This window comes from Poecilia mexicana, unplaced genomic scaffold (assembly GCF_051168715.1).
Source record: "Poecilia mexicana isolate PSO_F unplaced genomic scaffold, ASM5116871v1 scaffold_19, whole genome shotgun sequence".
Lineage (NCBI taxonomy): Eukaryota > Metazoa > Chordata > Actinopteri > Cyprinodontiformes > Poeciliidae > Poecilia > Poecilia mexicana.
Window position 1 is genome coordinate 19,645,002 of NW_028263388.1, and position 15,914 is coordinate 19,660,915.

At 37.8% G+C, this 15,914-nt stretch overlaps 1 protein-coding gene across 1 annotated transcript in view; it reads right to left on the minus strand.

Annotated features, from left to right (window-relative positions):
• Nucleotides 1-2,596: 2,596 nt before the first annotated feature.
• Nucleotides 2,597-15,914, minus strand: part of LOC106926372 (paired box protein Pax-2a-like) — a 43,465-nt gene continuing 30,147 nt past the window's right edge. The window contains exons 9-11 of the mRNA XM_088016404.1: nt 7,425-7,526; nt 5,535-5,621; nt 2,597-4,551 (exon numbers count right to left, since the gene is read on the minus strand). Of these exons, the coding sequence (XP_087872530.1) occupies nt 4,475-4,551; nt 5,535-5,621; nt 7,425-7,526 (266 nt within the window). The 3' untranslated portion in view covers nt 2,597-4,474. The remainder of the gene's footprint in view (nt 4,552-5,534; nt 5,622-7,424; nt 7,527-15,914) is intronic.

A 15,914-nucleotide genomic window follows, 5' to 3' on the forward strand; every position in this document is an offset into this window, starting at 1 on the left:
TTTTATGCATAAATCTCTCCCTTGCAACTTGGCACAAATTGAATTCAGGCACAGTGCTAGAAAAATTAATTCAGCTTTACAAAGCGGGGAGAGGTTAAACACTTTATGTGCTGCTCAGTGATCCAAATCATGGAGAAAACATTCAGAGGCATTCTCACTGTAGTCTCTTTCTCTCCACTGTGTGATCTTTATATCTCGGTAGGAAATGTGTGTATTTTGAACAATACAGATGCAGTTATCTGTCATCTGAAGCTAAATTTGTAGACACTGCACACTTTCTTAATTTATTTAAGAATAGGCGATTCACACAAAGAGGTTCTGACTGTAGAATGTGGCTGAAAGCCTTAAAAGAATCACTCTGTGCACATTAAAGCGTACTGGGAATTTGGAATGGGAGCGAAACATATGCTCCAATATTGACTTGTTCAGTTTTGAAATCCGTCAATGTTTAGTTACTTTAGCGAAAAAAATGTTGAGAAAACAAACCTATCCAAACTGATAACACAATTGCAAGATTTTTCAACGTATTGCAGCTTTGAGGTAGATGAAAGGCGAACATTTTGGTCTTATCTGGCCAGAACTGTGCTTGCCAATATGGCTCATGACACACATTAAATTTCATGACTTCTTTTGCGTTTCTTTAAACATTGACTTTCTTTAAACCAATCTTCCTTTAAAGCCAGGTTAGCAAACTTCCACAACCATTAATTATCCCGTCGAGAGATTCTCCCACCTGAGCTGTGGATATCTGCAGCTCCTCCAGTTAACATGGTGATTTTGGCTTCTTTTTTGCTTAATACTCTTCATGCCAGGCCTTTCAGTTTATGGAGTGGCATAACCTGGTAAAACCAGCCTCTTGTTTTATGCTCTGCTTCAGCAGAGGGTCTATTGAGAAAAGATTGTCTGTTAAAGCTTTGAACAATTGGATCTAACTTTACCGAATTTCTAATATTTGGCAAGAATGTATGTAATGCGGCAGCTCGATGAAGCTCACTGTAAACAACCATAAGTGCCAAGCTGTAAACGAGAGGGCACATGATATCTTTACTAGGATCAAAACATCTTGGTCCGACTTTAATTGGTGAAGTTTTAGAAGCATGGCCAACTTGAGCTGAATAACTCTGTTCACTTCCTCCAGTGCTATTATCAAACTGCAGCTATAGACAGGTCATAATTCAAAAGCAGTGTAGAAAAACTGCATCACTGTTCACAAATCCTTCTGAAATTCACCCTGACAAATCCAGCTCAATGGGAGAAATCAGACCAAGCGCTGAAGGGAGATGAGAATTGCACAGGATGACAGTGGCCTTGTCTGAGTAGACTCCCATTTGTGCACAGTTGCCAAACTCTTGATTTTTCAGATGTTGAACTGAACAGTCATCTATGAGACATTGAAGGATTGGGATATTACTTTCTAATCAAATTCTAATCTAAGCTTCTTACCAGTGAACTGTCTCATGAGTTCCTTGGTCTTGACGATGCTTTTGTTCACTAATATCCTGACACAAACCTCTGAGTCCTTTACATAACACCTGGATTTATGCTCCAAGTAAATTACACACAGGTGGACTCAGTTTACCAATCAGATTACTTCTGGAGTTTGGTGTTTGGCAGATTTAGAAGAAAAGGGGTCATGCCACATTTTTTAAAAACATTTCCTTTTGTTAAAAATGAACAAAAGCATCCTTCTCTAATTCTGATTCTAAATGTCAGAAGACATGAAGCACATATTGCATATTTATCCATTTAAAAATGGGCATCAAATGAAGTTTTCTGTTCCACAAGTTATTGATTAATAACTTACAGGTTTCTAGTAACTAGTATTATCTTAAAATATACATTGGAGGTAACAAAAATGCTTCTGTTGCTTTTTTTTATTTTTAAGGAATTGTTCAGACTGACAATTAGTGTGACTGACAATTCTGTTAAAGCATTTTATTCAAGGTATTTTCCTCCCCTGTTTATCAGATGAGCTCAAATTAAAGGGTACATTTTCTAAATTGTTATATGATAAGACCTCTGCATTAACATATTTTATTTAAATGGTGTTTTACAGTTCACTGACCCTATAAAGTATTTTTAGGTTTGGAATATTGAAAAGACATTATCATTACTGTGGTAATCATAATCTAACAGTAATAAAAAGTCACTGTGTACGACAAGAAAAAAAGAAATCCAGAATTCCATTTAAAATATATATATATATTTCAGTAATTCAATTCAAAAAGTAAAACACATGCCAATTCATCGCATAGAATTATAAATTTCAAGTCTCTGATAGTTTACGTGATTATGCCTTACATCTATATTAAAACAAAATGTTGATCTTCTGCAAGGTATGGACTCTTTTTGCACCAGTTACTGGATAAATGCAGAGTTGCATGGAAGTGATCAGGTCAAAGTGCTTTAAATGTTGCCTTCAACTCATCTGCAGTTTTGGGTGTGGTGCCCCCCAACCCCTGACTTTTTTATTTAAATAATCATCATCTACAGTAACAGAAATGGAGACTGGATCTATGAGTTGAATCACCAGAACAGGGACCATTCCTGATTGGATATATTTATCTGATTGCTTCAGTCAGACACGTCACACAAATTGTTTTGCATAAAAGATTTCAGACACTTTTATTATTGTACAAGTGATACCGGCATAATGAAAGTGATAATACCCATGAACATGAAAGACAGTTTTTCCTTACTGTATATACAGAGAAGTGTCTTCATATCGCACACACACATACACACACGCACGCACGCATACCCTCGTCCCCACACACGCACACGCTCGCATACACACACACAAAATGCTTCTACAAAATGAACAAATTGTAAATAACATAACATTAAATAAACTCCACCTACCTTTAGGTTTACAGCTGAATATGCATATGATGACCATCTTTGCACTGCATAGAATTTATACATATAATTTTCCTCGTGACCATTGTGGGCTTTTCTAATAATAATAATAATAATAATAATAATAATAATAATAATAATAATACTGCTCTCATGATGCATATCGGTGGCCTGTAAATTAACATTAAAAAGAACTAAGTCTTTGGCAAACGCAAATACATTCACTTGACAGATGAAGAAAAAAAGAATGATTCCAGCTTTGCTGAAAAAAAGTAAAAAAATAAAAAAAAATACTTGTCCTGAAACATGCGGGAGTTAAAGTTAGGAGGGCACATGTTTAAGGCATTTATAGTTGAAATTGTCACCCTGCTTATCGATGTCAGAATCATCCAATCAGAGTGAATCCAGACAAATTAGATTTGGAATGGCTGTTATATCCTTACTTCTGCAGATGAATGCCAAAGACTTAATGAACTTAAACATAAGAAGTGAGAACATAAAGTAGTATAGTGCACATCAAGTCAGTGAGACGATGGGCTTTGAAAAACTGTAAGTGCCTTTACAGACTGAGACGCAGAAGACTTAGTCAGTTTTTCTTTTCTTTTTTCTTTTTTTTTTTACATAAAACAAATATGCACATTTAGTTTTTCTGCATAACCACAGTCCAGTGTTGCAAACCTCCAAAATAGTGCAAACTTAACACAAAAATAAAACACTCAAAAGGTTTTGCCTGATTACCTTCCTGACAAATAGAGAACAAGTCAAACATTAGCCAAGCAGTCTGCAAATTAGTCTTTACAAATTATAAAAAAAAAAAAAAAGAAATAAAAAAAATATTTTAACTGGAAACCTTGCAAATAGTGAGCCACGGTGCTATAACATGGCTCCCGCTATTATTTCCAAACAGGTGTTTATTTCATTTTTCATTTTTACATCTTGATTGTGTCTCACAGAAAACATGTCCTAATCTTCTCACGGCATCAAAAGCGATTGATTTTTTTATTTTTATTTTTTCTTCCACTCATGCTGGATGTTTGGTCAGTGCCTGCTCAGATGGACTGGAAAAACAACCGCCACAGCCTGCGCGGGTTGCTGCTCATCTCCCTTGATCTCTGTGCATTGCGATTTGATTCCAGTGGGAGACAAATGGTAAAAACAGGGGGGGGAGAGAAAAAAAAAGACTGCTGATATATTTCAAGCTGTGGACAGTATCCCTGCTGGGACCCATTGAGGAAAGGAATGTACAGTATTGATCTGTTATGGATAAAAGAGTGGCACCACAGGTGGGGAAAATAAATTCAGGATGTTTTTGTCTGGAGTCCTGTTTTTATTTTTATTTTTTTAAACCATTGCAATTAGCCAAGGGTTCAAACTTTCACTTGTTCCATAATTGTGTTCCAAAGAAAAATCCAAAGAAAAGCTGTAATGAGAGAAGATGGCGGTTGTCTTGAATCCGTGAATTCTCTCTTCTGTTTTTGTTATTCTTTTTATTTTTTGTTAGTCGGGGACGTTTTATGCGCTTTTTGCTCAGTGTCCAATGGACCGTGTTCTTCACACCTGGGCAATATGGAGGCTGAGGCCGTGGTCCTGCAGGTTGATTTGGTTTCCATGGTAACTAGTGACGGTCATAGGCAGTGGCAGCAGTGGGAGGGGCGGAGCCTCTCGATGCGGCACTATAATAATAAGGGGAACCTGAAAGTTAACAGAAGAATGAACCATTTGAAACAACAAATTACAGCTTTCACTGCCATTTACCAAATAAATGACCATGAATGATACGTACAATAAACTGCATTACACTTATATAAGAGTTATAGGTAATTATCCTTGCTGTTTTTGCTATTTTATTATTTATCTGAAAATGGCCAGATATACTTCAGTCCTCACCCAACTTTGTTTGTCATAGTTCCAGTTGTTTTATGCTTTTTAATAACTGCTCTGATGCAGATGCTGGCAAGTCATTTTCTTGAAGTCACTACCTGACATATGAAGATCGCCTGCCTTACTTGGACTGAATGATCTCTAGTCTTTCCCTTTTTGAAGAGCGTCTGAGAAATGGATCTCTGTCATCATATTTACCCAAACGTTTCTAGTAACACAGGAAAAAGTACCTAACTGCTTTTTTTTGAAAATAAGTTGCTAGAGGGGTCTGAAAATTTTCAAAGTATAGCGATTTAATAAGTCTGAATATTGAATAATTACTTAAACAAATTGTTGGCGATTTACAAAGCTGCTGACAAAATCTCTGTTCGTTCTTGTAAACTTAATATTATATCCTTCTCTGATGGTGGGATTTAATATTATTTAACACTGGAGCTCCTTTAGTTAAAACCCTACAGAAAGCAACAATAAATATCCCAGTTTTGGTGTAGCATAAGCATAAGCATACAGAAATAACAAAACAAATCCTATTCACAAAGTCCTTTATATATTACATCATATTTTGTAGCTCTGCAGAAACAGACAGTTCAATTGTGCCTCTTAAAACTCTACGGATGAGGACATCCAGTGATAAAGACTCCATTTGTCTCAAAACGATAAAATAGGGGTTTATGATTGCTGCATCACTTATTCGTAACCTGCTGGACTGGTACGGCAGCTGGTACGCTGCAACTCTAACCAACGCTACTGAGACAAGTTTGTCAGTCATTTACGTCTCATCAAACACTACTCACTTAGTAATGCTGGATTGCTGAATCGCCAGGCTTCGTTGTAGGTCGTATACTGCGGATGACTGTAGGGGTTCCCCGAAAACTCACTCCCTGCAAAACAAAACAATAAATCAATTAGCATTTCAATACGTCGAAGCCCATGCCACTTCACATGCACTCATCTCTCGTCATTCAAAACAGGACGCAATTTGAGGCCGAGAGTGATAGTCATCAGTGTGCACCCAGTCAAGCAAGTAATTTATTTCTTTTTCATTTCACTTAAGTTATGCAACACTGAACAATACAGGATGTGACACTGAAGGTGGCTTTCCCTGTCCCATTTATGGATATCTAACCCTTTCTTCTGCGGCCAGCACATTTCAAGCCGCTCTAATAAATACAGAGTGGTCATAAACAGCTCCATGCATAAGTTTTTGATTTGTTGCCGTAAATCCCGCTGCCTTTCTTTGGAGAATCTTAACGTGTTCAATCTGAAGCCTCTTCGCTTTGAGCTCGGCAGGTTTCCTGCAGCAGGATGTCATTGCAGGGGAAGTAACTGGGAACATGTCTGTGTGAGCGTTGCTGTTTGTATAACATGTTTCTTTCCTTTTATGAGACAATAAAGGCCAGATTTTTATACGAGGCTGGTGAGAAATGGCTTTCCTTTAACAGCGTTTGGGTCCTGTCACTAAAAATTAACCGCTGTGTATAGGACGAATCGGTTATGACACAAAACCACAAGCCATAGGATTAAGGTGCTCATCTTTGCTGCTTGCCGCAGAAGAACAAATGGAAAGTAAAAGCAGGTCTGTCTGGCTTCTTTTCCTCCCGTGTGATTTACCGGCTTCATCGTCTATAATCCAAACATAAATGTAGACGGCGACTGCTACTGGGAGCGGTTTGCTTCGTTTTTACTGTCAGCTGTTAAACGGACGTTGCTGTTTGCAGAAGTATGCTGGTAAATGTAAAATCTATTGATTTCAAAAGAGTAAATTTAACCTGATTTTTTCTTCTTCTTCTTTCACTTTGATGGTATGTTAATTCATTTGGCACGAAGGATATACAACAAATCAAATTATATAATTAAACCAAAAGGTAGAAAAAATATATAACAACCCATCCCTAACCCGTAAAGAAATAGTCTTTTTGTTGATGGATCATTAAAATGTATTGTAAATTTCTCGCCTCAGTCATCTTTGGAGCCATTGCTTCCACTTGCTTTGTGCACTCTCTGTTTTTCTCCTCTATAGAAAGTACCTCGGACTCATTTCTTCTATGTTTAAAACTTTATAAGCTGAGCGACTGATGGACCTAGTGCTGCAACTAACTGTACATATTTCTTGTTTTCTTCCCCATAGAAAGTGCTCCTGAGTTATCCCTCATATGTTTAGGTGTCATTTTTGTAAACTGAGCTGCTGTCTTATTTCTTTCAGCAAACCCAGGTTCCTCCCTCCCCCTAAATATTTTTTAGACCAATGTCCTGCCATTACTATTGTCTCCAATTTAGTTTCCTGATAAAAAGTATGTCTGGCACAGTTTGGCTCCGTCTTTTCCCCGGATTGAGCCATTGTACTCCTTACTAAGGAAAGTACCCATCACTCTGTGTTTCTATGGATGGAGCCATTGATTGTGTTGTTGTCGTAGCCATTCCTTAAGCATATTTTATTTTTCTTTCCCATCGAAAATATTCCTTGCTCACCGCTTCTATGTTTAGAGCCATTGCCGTGATGATTTATGTCTTTTTACTGTTTTCATTGCACATAGAAATCAATATTCTTCACCCCTCTGCATAAGTCACCATTAACGTCTCCTCACCCTGCTTTACGGCTTCTACACATTTCCATTTCGAGGGTGACACCGCACCATATTCGACCCTAATGATAGCGGGAAACGGTGGTGCCGTCTTCAACTCACCAGGAACCATTCCAGCGAGTGTCGAGGTCGGGTAGCTGCCTTGGCCTGTTGGGGGAACGTGAGGGGGATACCCGGGTAAGGTCGTGTTTGCCATATCCCGGCCTGCAGAGACAAAGTAGATACACACAAAACGGGTTAATGTACACCAATTTGTCCTACTTCTTGAAAAAAGATTTAGATGTAGTAATGAGATAAAACCATTTTACAGAAAATATTTCTATGTCAAAATGATCTTCTGTGAATTTTTCGCCCTTAGAGATAAGAGAAATTGGACAAACTGCTTTGAAAATGGAAGTAGGAAAACGTTCAAATGTTTTCCACAAGAGAAGGAAACTTTGTGTAGGTAAGACACCTGTCAGTGAAATGTATTCAGTGATTTCACTTTATAGAGCACCTTCCACATTGTCTATAAAATGTCTCGTACTTAAGAAAACACATAATACATCAGCCAGTATTGTTTCGCTTGAAGTTGTGCTACTGCTGCCTTTTGGATCAGATAAACTGTGGTTCCCTCACTAACCAGTTCAAGCTGGTTTAAATATACCAGCTTAGTCAAACCCTACAAGGTTTCCTTGCTGTACAGTCCAAAACATTCAGGAGGTTTTTGCACAGCATCAATTCTTCATCTGCAGATATTCAGCTCTGTAAGTGAAAGCGACGGCTCGGCTGTCCTGTCCGGACGCGGGAACATTAGGACTCCAGCATGTAACCCCAATCTACGCAGCGGAGGGGGTAAAGGAGGCCCCTGCTATATTGTCAGGACCACATGGTCTCAAAGAGAAGCTCGTCTATAAATAGATATTTAATGAGGAACTACGGGATGAAATGACAGTAGACCAATTATTAACTGTAGTGGCAAAATGATTTTGTGATTAATTTAAGCGAGTTCACTGCTAAGTCCTGTTGTTGTCTCTTGGTTTCATTAGATTTGGCGTCCTTATCAGGGCTACTTTTTATTGCTTTTGGTTACCTTTGTTCAGTGTATGAACTATTAAAGTTTCCTTTCTTATTTCTTTCTGGTGTTTCTTTTTTTGCCACATATCTGATCTTTTTTTTTGTTTCTGTGTATTTTTAGTTAATTTCTCTATACATTTTCTCCATTTCCTTGAATTTTTTCCTCTTCATCATGTTTTTTTCCAGCATATAGTACTTTTTAAAAATCTTTATTCTTGCATACATTGTACAGGGATTTGTAGAAGTAGTCCAACTCATGAAGTTTTTTCATATTTTACGACGCAACCATGAATGTCAATGGGTTTTGACTGGATTGTGTTTGAAGTTATAAGGTTAAAGGAAAGTTATACATGGATTTGAATTTCTTTTACAGATACAAATCTGAAAAATATTCACCCCCCTCTACTCTGATGCTCCTAAATAAAACCCAGTGCAAAAAAAAAAGCCCTCAAAAATAAAATGGAATGGATCAATCCCAGGATACATGGAGATGTTGTGTCACTGCCTCAAAGGATTGTCGCTAAACATAAGTGAGCAAACAGCATCATGAAGAACAAGCAGCCCAGCAAACAGGTAAGGCAGAAAGTTGCACAGATGCTTAAGGCACAGTAAGGTTACAAAAAAAACAAAACATACCAAGCTTTAAATCTCCATTAGAGCTCAGTTCAAAGCACCTTTAAAAACCAGTTGCCAAGAATTATTGTCTATCCAAACACACAGGCCAGGAGGGGGAACATTAATGAGTGAAACAGCCTGGATTCCTGTTCAAACTCTGGATGAGCTGAAAAGACTCAGACAGAAAAATCTCAAATGAAAAGTCACTTTTGCAAACTGCGGCACGCCACGAAGGAGACACAACTCTGGAACATGGTGGTGGCAGCATCATACTGAGGGAATGCTTTTCTTTTGCAGGGACAGGGAAGCCTTTGAAGTTGCTACAAAATGTAAAAAAAATAAATAAAAAATTCAAAGTATTATGAATATTTTATTCTGGAAAATAGAACTATAATCCAAATGCCTTTTCGTCACTTCACAAAGAAAAATTAACTTTTTCTTTTTAAAGCAAAGGAATTTATTCCTTGAGCTTATGCTGATTAAACTATAAATTCCTATCTTTAACTTTGGATTATAAACAGGAATAAACATTTTTGATGTATTTTACAACACAGCCAGGAAGATCAGCTGAAATCTAGGTGTACAAGTCATAAAATCCTACTTAAAATTACTTTTAGATGTTTGTTTTTCTTTCTTTCTTTTTAAACAATGTCTTTGTTTCTTTGTAATTCTGGATTTATTTATTCACTGAAAAGGATTTATGAACTAAAACAAATCACGCGGGTGTGAATTCTCTACTAAAGCAATGCTGAATAATATGCATCTCTTTACTATTATCGTAAACGATCAGATCCGACGTCTGACGCTGAGAATGTCACGTTAAACAGCTGTTTAACGGCCTCTTGTTGAACAACTGTTCTCCTTTGTTTGCACCGACGGCCACGTTGTATGAGTGCCTGCTGAAATGTGTCTTTTTGTTAAAGCGCTCAGACTCCAGGGCCGAGAGTTAAAGAGCTTTGCAGAGAAGAGTGAGGTCATGCTGGACCTTTCATTTATTATAAGAATTAGTTAGCCACAAGCCAGTGCACATAAGTCAAAGGGAGCCGTGGGAGTACTGTAGTGGGGGGTCCTGCAGGGGTGAAGCCATTGTGCGCTTGTGTGTGAATGCGTGTGTGTGTGTGTGTGTAGACAAGGGTAACAACTGCCAGTGTCTGCACACCGACCTTATTTTTGTTATTACTGCAAAAGCCACGGCTGCTTTAATGAAAGTCTTGTGTTTACACACCTGACTTAAATTCGCTGATTTGTGATAATAACTTTACTTAACACAGTCACATCAGTCTGAGCGTCTCTTTGCGAGATATCTCCCCTCTATGTCAAGAACAACGATGAGATAAAAGTAGGGAAAACTGACGACCGACTAAAAAAAAAAAAAAACTTGCTAATGTGGGTTGGTCACTTCATCAATACAAGCCCTGATATTGATTTAGTGAATCAAATCAGGTGATCAATACTTCCAGGTCAACCCACACTTCACTCAGACTTAACTAGCATCATTAAGACACAGTGTTTTGTTTTTTCATCCTCACTGCTGTGACACAACAAAGCCTCCAAAGCCTCCAAAGCCTTGCAGAAGCATTCAGAGGCCCTGAACTTTTACACATTTTGCATTATTACGACCGCCAACATGAATGAATTTTATCCAGGTTTTATGTGATAGAGCGGCACGAAGCAGTACAAGAAATGTATATGCACTCAATAAAAATACACATATACCTGTCTAAAGTTAAACCAGAATAAACTTCTCTTGGTTTAGGTCAGCTAGAATTACCAAAATTGCTTCTATTTGCTAAATGTCACAATAGCGAGAGAAAGAATATATCAGTGATTGAAATAATAATAATGTCTTCAAAATATGAAATGTACATACAGGATGATTACTATCTATTTGAACACTGAGGAAAAGTCCAGATCATGTCCCGCCTGTGGAAACTTCTCGTAGGTTGACGGACAAATTTATTTGGAGACACACCTGTGGATGCACGAAGAGTCGAACTGAAAGGAATAACGGCTTCCTTTCACCAATAACTTTCTCTTTCGTTAAGTGTAAATTTCTAATGTGCTGGGAAAATGACTATCTTCTGTTTCTGGATGATGGATTGAACAATGAGACACTATGCACTCAGATTTACATCAGATCTTTAGTGCAATAACACTTTTACTTTAGGGTAAACAAGCGAATACAAATGAATGGACAAATGATAAAAACCATGTTTATTTCCCGTTTACGCGCACATTTCAGTTCATCTTTCACACACGTCCGAGACGTCAGAATAACGTGCACTGAATTTTGTGGTCGTGGGAAACTTTAGATTTGAAAATGCTGAAATATGTGTGCAGGGCAGCGTAAATGTGTGCATGCTGAATGTGTTCTTCAGCAGCCGGTGCTGAATCGTGTTTTTGGTGGAAGCTCTCTGACGCGTTGCTTCATGTCCTCCTTTCCAAGCGCTCTTTCAGAGATTCGCAGAACTCTCTGTACACCAATGATAGCCTCATTAGCTGCCTCCTAGTCTTTTGTTGTTTTTACAAACAGAGATGTGTGTCGAGGTTCTCATTAAAAGATGGCCTTCCTTTTTGCTGTCTGCTTCCTCTGACAGTCGCCCCTTAGATTGAATGCCAGCAAATCAAGCTATTTATTTTCCTCTACGTCCCCTTCATGCCCCCCATCTCTCCCCAGCCAAAATCAATTCAAAGATTTTTTTTTTTTTTTTTTTTTTTTACAAAAACCTGTTGATTTCTGCCTCAAATTGAGAAGCACCTTGTTGGGGTAATACAGCTCTCCTGTTTGGAACACATTGAACTCTACAGTTTGCTTGAAGTTTTTTCAGGATGAAATTAAACGAACAACACAGAAATCAACCTGAAGTTATCTTTAAACAGATTATTTCATTCTTGGGTTTTTGGTTTTGCGGCTTTGCGCCGGCTCGGTTTCTTCGCACACAAATGGAAAAGCAGGGTGACCTTCTCTTTATTTGGCACATGAACAAAGTCATTTGTGAATGACTCTTTTGGTTGCAAGAGTATTAAATTTAGCATGACAGGGACACCTTCATGTTTGCTACAACAACAACCAAAAATCTCTGACCTCCATTTTCGGGGCAATATTCAGAATGGGGCAATTTATCACCAGCTCCCCCACAAAAAAAAAAAAAAAAAAAAAAAAAAACTCACACCCTAATTAATTACAACTAAGTAAAGAATGTTTGGAGAGCCAAATTGCTTTAATTCCCCAAACACCAGCTGAAAGTCATTCATTATCAAATGTGTGCTCAAAGGTTAGTTTGCTTTTGTAAAGACGAGATGAGCATTAATTTCAGAGCCCACGTTTTCCCCTGTGGGGTGACATGCTAACGGTTTGCGAGGACGGTGGCGGGTTTACTCTCTTTTCCTTGGGTCTTGATGCTTTGTGTGAACCTTTCAGCGTCCTCACTTTAAATACAGGCACATCTTAATAAATGAGAATATCATCCAAAAGTTGTATTTTTTTTTGTATTTGTTCAATTTATCAAATTAAATGATGCATGTTAAAGACTCATTACACACAACATGATGTATTTCACCCATTTATTCAATTATTATTATTATTATTATTATTATTAGTAACATTGTTATTACTGTTATTATTATTATTACTATGACTTGCAGCAATTGATGTTGTTTTCTCAAGAAAAGTTATTATAAGACCAGTTAAAAATCATTTTTGTAACAGAAAGTTTGGACAACATGTATCATATAATATGTATTGGTTGGGGCTCCTTTTGCAGGAATTACCGAATCGATGCAGCATGACGTGGCTCCTCAAATCCTCAGTGAATGTTCAAGCTTTTCCCTGGACCAACAGCAATTTGGATTCTGTGCTCCTTAACTTTTCCTCAATTCTCTAACCTGTTTTTTTTTTTTTTTTGAATATAATCCAAAATCGACTTTCATCCCAAAAAAAAAAGGACATCGGTATGCTGAGCCTTTTTGTTCTTAACCCAGGTAAGACGCCGCTGACATTTTTTCTTTTGTTCAGGCGACAGTAGCCTTTTCTCCTCCATATGTCTGTGTGTGGTGGCTCTTGAAGCTCCGTCTCCAGCTGCAGTGAATTTCCCCCAAACTCTTGAAGGGGATTTACATCAAAGTTCTCTCATGGCTGCAGTTATTCTCGCTGTTTGTGTGCTTTTTTTTTTTTTTCCACCACATATTTCCTCTCCGCTCAACTTTTCATTAACATTCTTAGATACAGCACTTTGCGCGCATCAAGCCTCTTGAGCAATTATAGTTTTTGGCTCACCCTTCTTGTAGAGGGTGTCAGTGATTGTCGTCTGGGCAGCCGTGAGTTCAACAATCTTTCCCGTGATTTTTTTTTTTTAGGCCATAACATAACAAAACCTTAACATTTTTGGATCAAAATTATATTGCATTGGTCTTAAATCATTCAACAGACTGAGTTCTCTAAGTGACAAACAATCGCCAAGTGAAGGTGTTTAAAACAAGGGAAACCACTCACTGCCAACCCGAGTGCCGACCTCCAGTCTGAAGCGCCATCAACAAAACAGCCAGTTTCCGACTGCTTTCAGGAAAATGCTGAAACTTTCTATTCAAATAGTGGACAATTGGCCATATCGAGGCCCATCTCCTCATTTATTTCTGAAAAACACGCACAAAAAAAAAAAAGTTCAGGGTTCCTCCTTTGGCTATTCACCAATTCCCCGCACAGCCCCTCACTATTTGAATTTTAAGCAATCTGAATGAACAAGAATAAGAAGCTCTTGAGATGAAATCCGTCTCTCGAAAGGGAATTCATCAAAGAAATGACTTCCCATATCAACAATAGAAATTACCTCACAATATGCAATTGTCCTTTCCACATATTCATGGAGCCCTTTGGTGTTTTTATGGGGTAAGAGGGACTATTTAGCAGGTAATACAGAATTAATGTGGAGGAGAGGAAGAGAGAGAGAAAAAAGCACACTTCTAATGGAAGTGCCTTCTTGCCTCTGAATTTCGATGATGTGCACAATGCCCTTAAATCCCTTTTCTTATTGGAGGTACTTTTTGAACCTTAATAGGATAAGCAGAGGACACAAAAGATTTCTATCTCTCAACTCTTTCAGTTCACTGAGAATCCCAATCTCTGGCAACGAGCACTTCATGAATCATTCATATTGTAATAGATTATGCAAATTCCAGGGCATAAAATCAACAAGATCAATAACTGCAGGCGTTTTTAATTGGCGTTTAAGAAAAAAAGAAAAAAAAAACATTTTAAGGATGAACATACTCTCCAGTTCCTTCCACCGTAAAGACACAATTAATTTGAAATTGGATCTCAGCCTAAATGCGGCAGATAATTTGCTGCTTTTTTTTTTTTTTTTTGCACAGCTTAAAATTCCTCTGGTAAGCTTATCGCTGGCAAGTAAACTGTAATACTCAGTCATTAGGGAGACCACACACCTGAATATCACATATTATCCACACAGGCACTAAGGGGGAAAAACCAAGCAGAGGAGCCACTAACCAAATAGTAATTACCAAGTGAGTTACAGCAATGTTTGTTCCATTAGCTTGACCTCTGCATGCTTTATTTCCTTGCCTCCTGTGAGAACATAGAAAGGCATGGGATAAACTTAACATTTTCCCCTGCAGATATGCCTTTGATGGGTATATTGACACGAAATTCACCGCAGATGTCTAGGACAGCTCAAGTAATCCGCATATACAAATAAATCAGAACAATGTAGTACATGAATCAGGTTATTTGTAATAAAGTGGGATGGCACCAGGACTAAGTACTGGAAATATGAAGAAAATGCATAGAAATCCAAGAGACATGCTAGTATATAGCTAGCGTTATGTTTACTGTCAGCTGGTGATTGCGATGAGCAACAGCAAAGAGCTCTTTCAAGGTCTTAGCGATCTTGCTTTTGTAAAAGATTAATATGGATTTGGTTACACACTAAATAAGCCCGACATAGTAGAAAGAATATAATTTTACCATACACCAGCCACCAACTAGAACTCCATCTAAGACTTTTGTCAGAGAACTCAAGACATTTTCGTAACGGTTAACCAAGAGAAACGCACGACTAGACATATTACAGGTACAGTTTCTCCATTGAGATAGCAAGTATTGCACTCAACTGCAATGGCCTTTTTGCACAATCACTGCGCACTGCTCCACAGCTGAAGAAAAGGCATGTTGGTCTGCATTTGAGGTCTGCTGCAGAACAATTAGACATGTCAGTGAGATAGTGAGAATGGTAAATGGTAAATGGACTGAACTTATGTGGCGCTTTTCCAATGATTTCGACCACTCAGAGCGCTGTACACTGGAGTCACATTCACCCATTCGCACTCACAAACATGCACACATTTACACACCGATACGCAGATCAGTAGGCATGTTATGAGAGAGTATAACATGCTCAGAGGGGAACTAAACTCAACTCTTTGGATGTCATTGCAGATTAATTTGTAGAAAGATTTGCGCTGCACATCACCACAAAAAGCCATGCCAACAGTGGAATTTGCAGGTGTAAGTATTGTGGTGTGAAGCTGCATGTTTATTTCAGATGTTTTTACAGTTGAGAAAAGGCTGAATGGAGCAACGCACTGCTTTGTAAGTACGTGAAGATGAAGCTAGTAAGATAAGGATCCCAAATATACAGCCAAGGACAGTCCTAATGGTTTGAACAAAATTAAAGATGCAAGAATGACCAATCACCCAATTCGAAATGAAAATTAGAGTAGAGAGAATCGGCGCCAATATATATATATGTATTTTTTTCTGGAAAAGTGGTTAAAATTCACACCTGAGCATTCAAGTTATGACCAAACAAGTATTAAATACATTTATATATATATATATATATATATATATATATATATATATATATATATATATATATATATATATATATATATATATATATATAT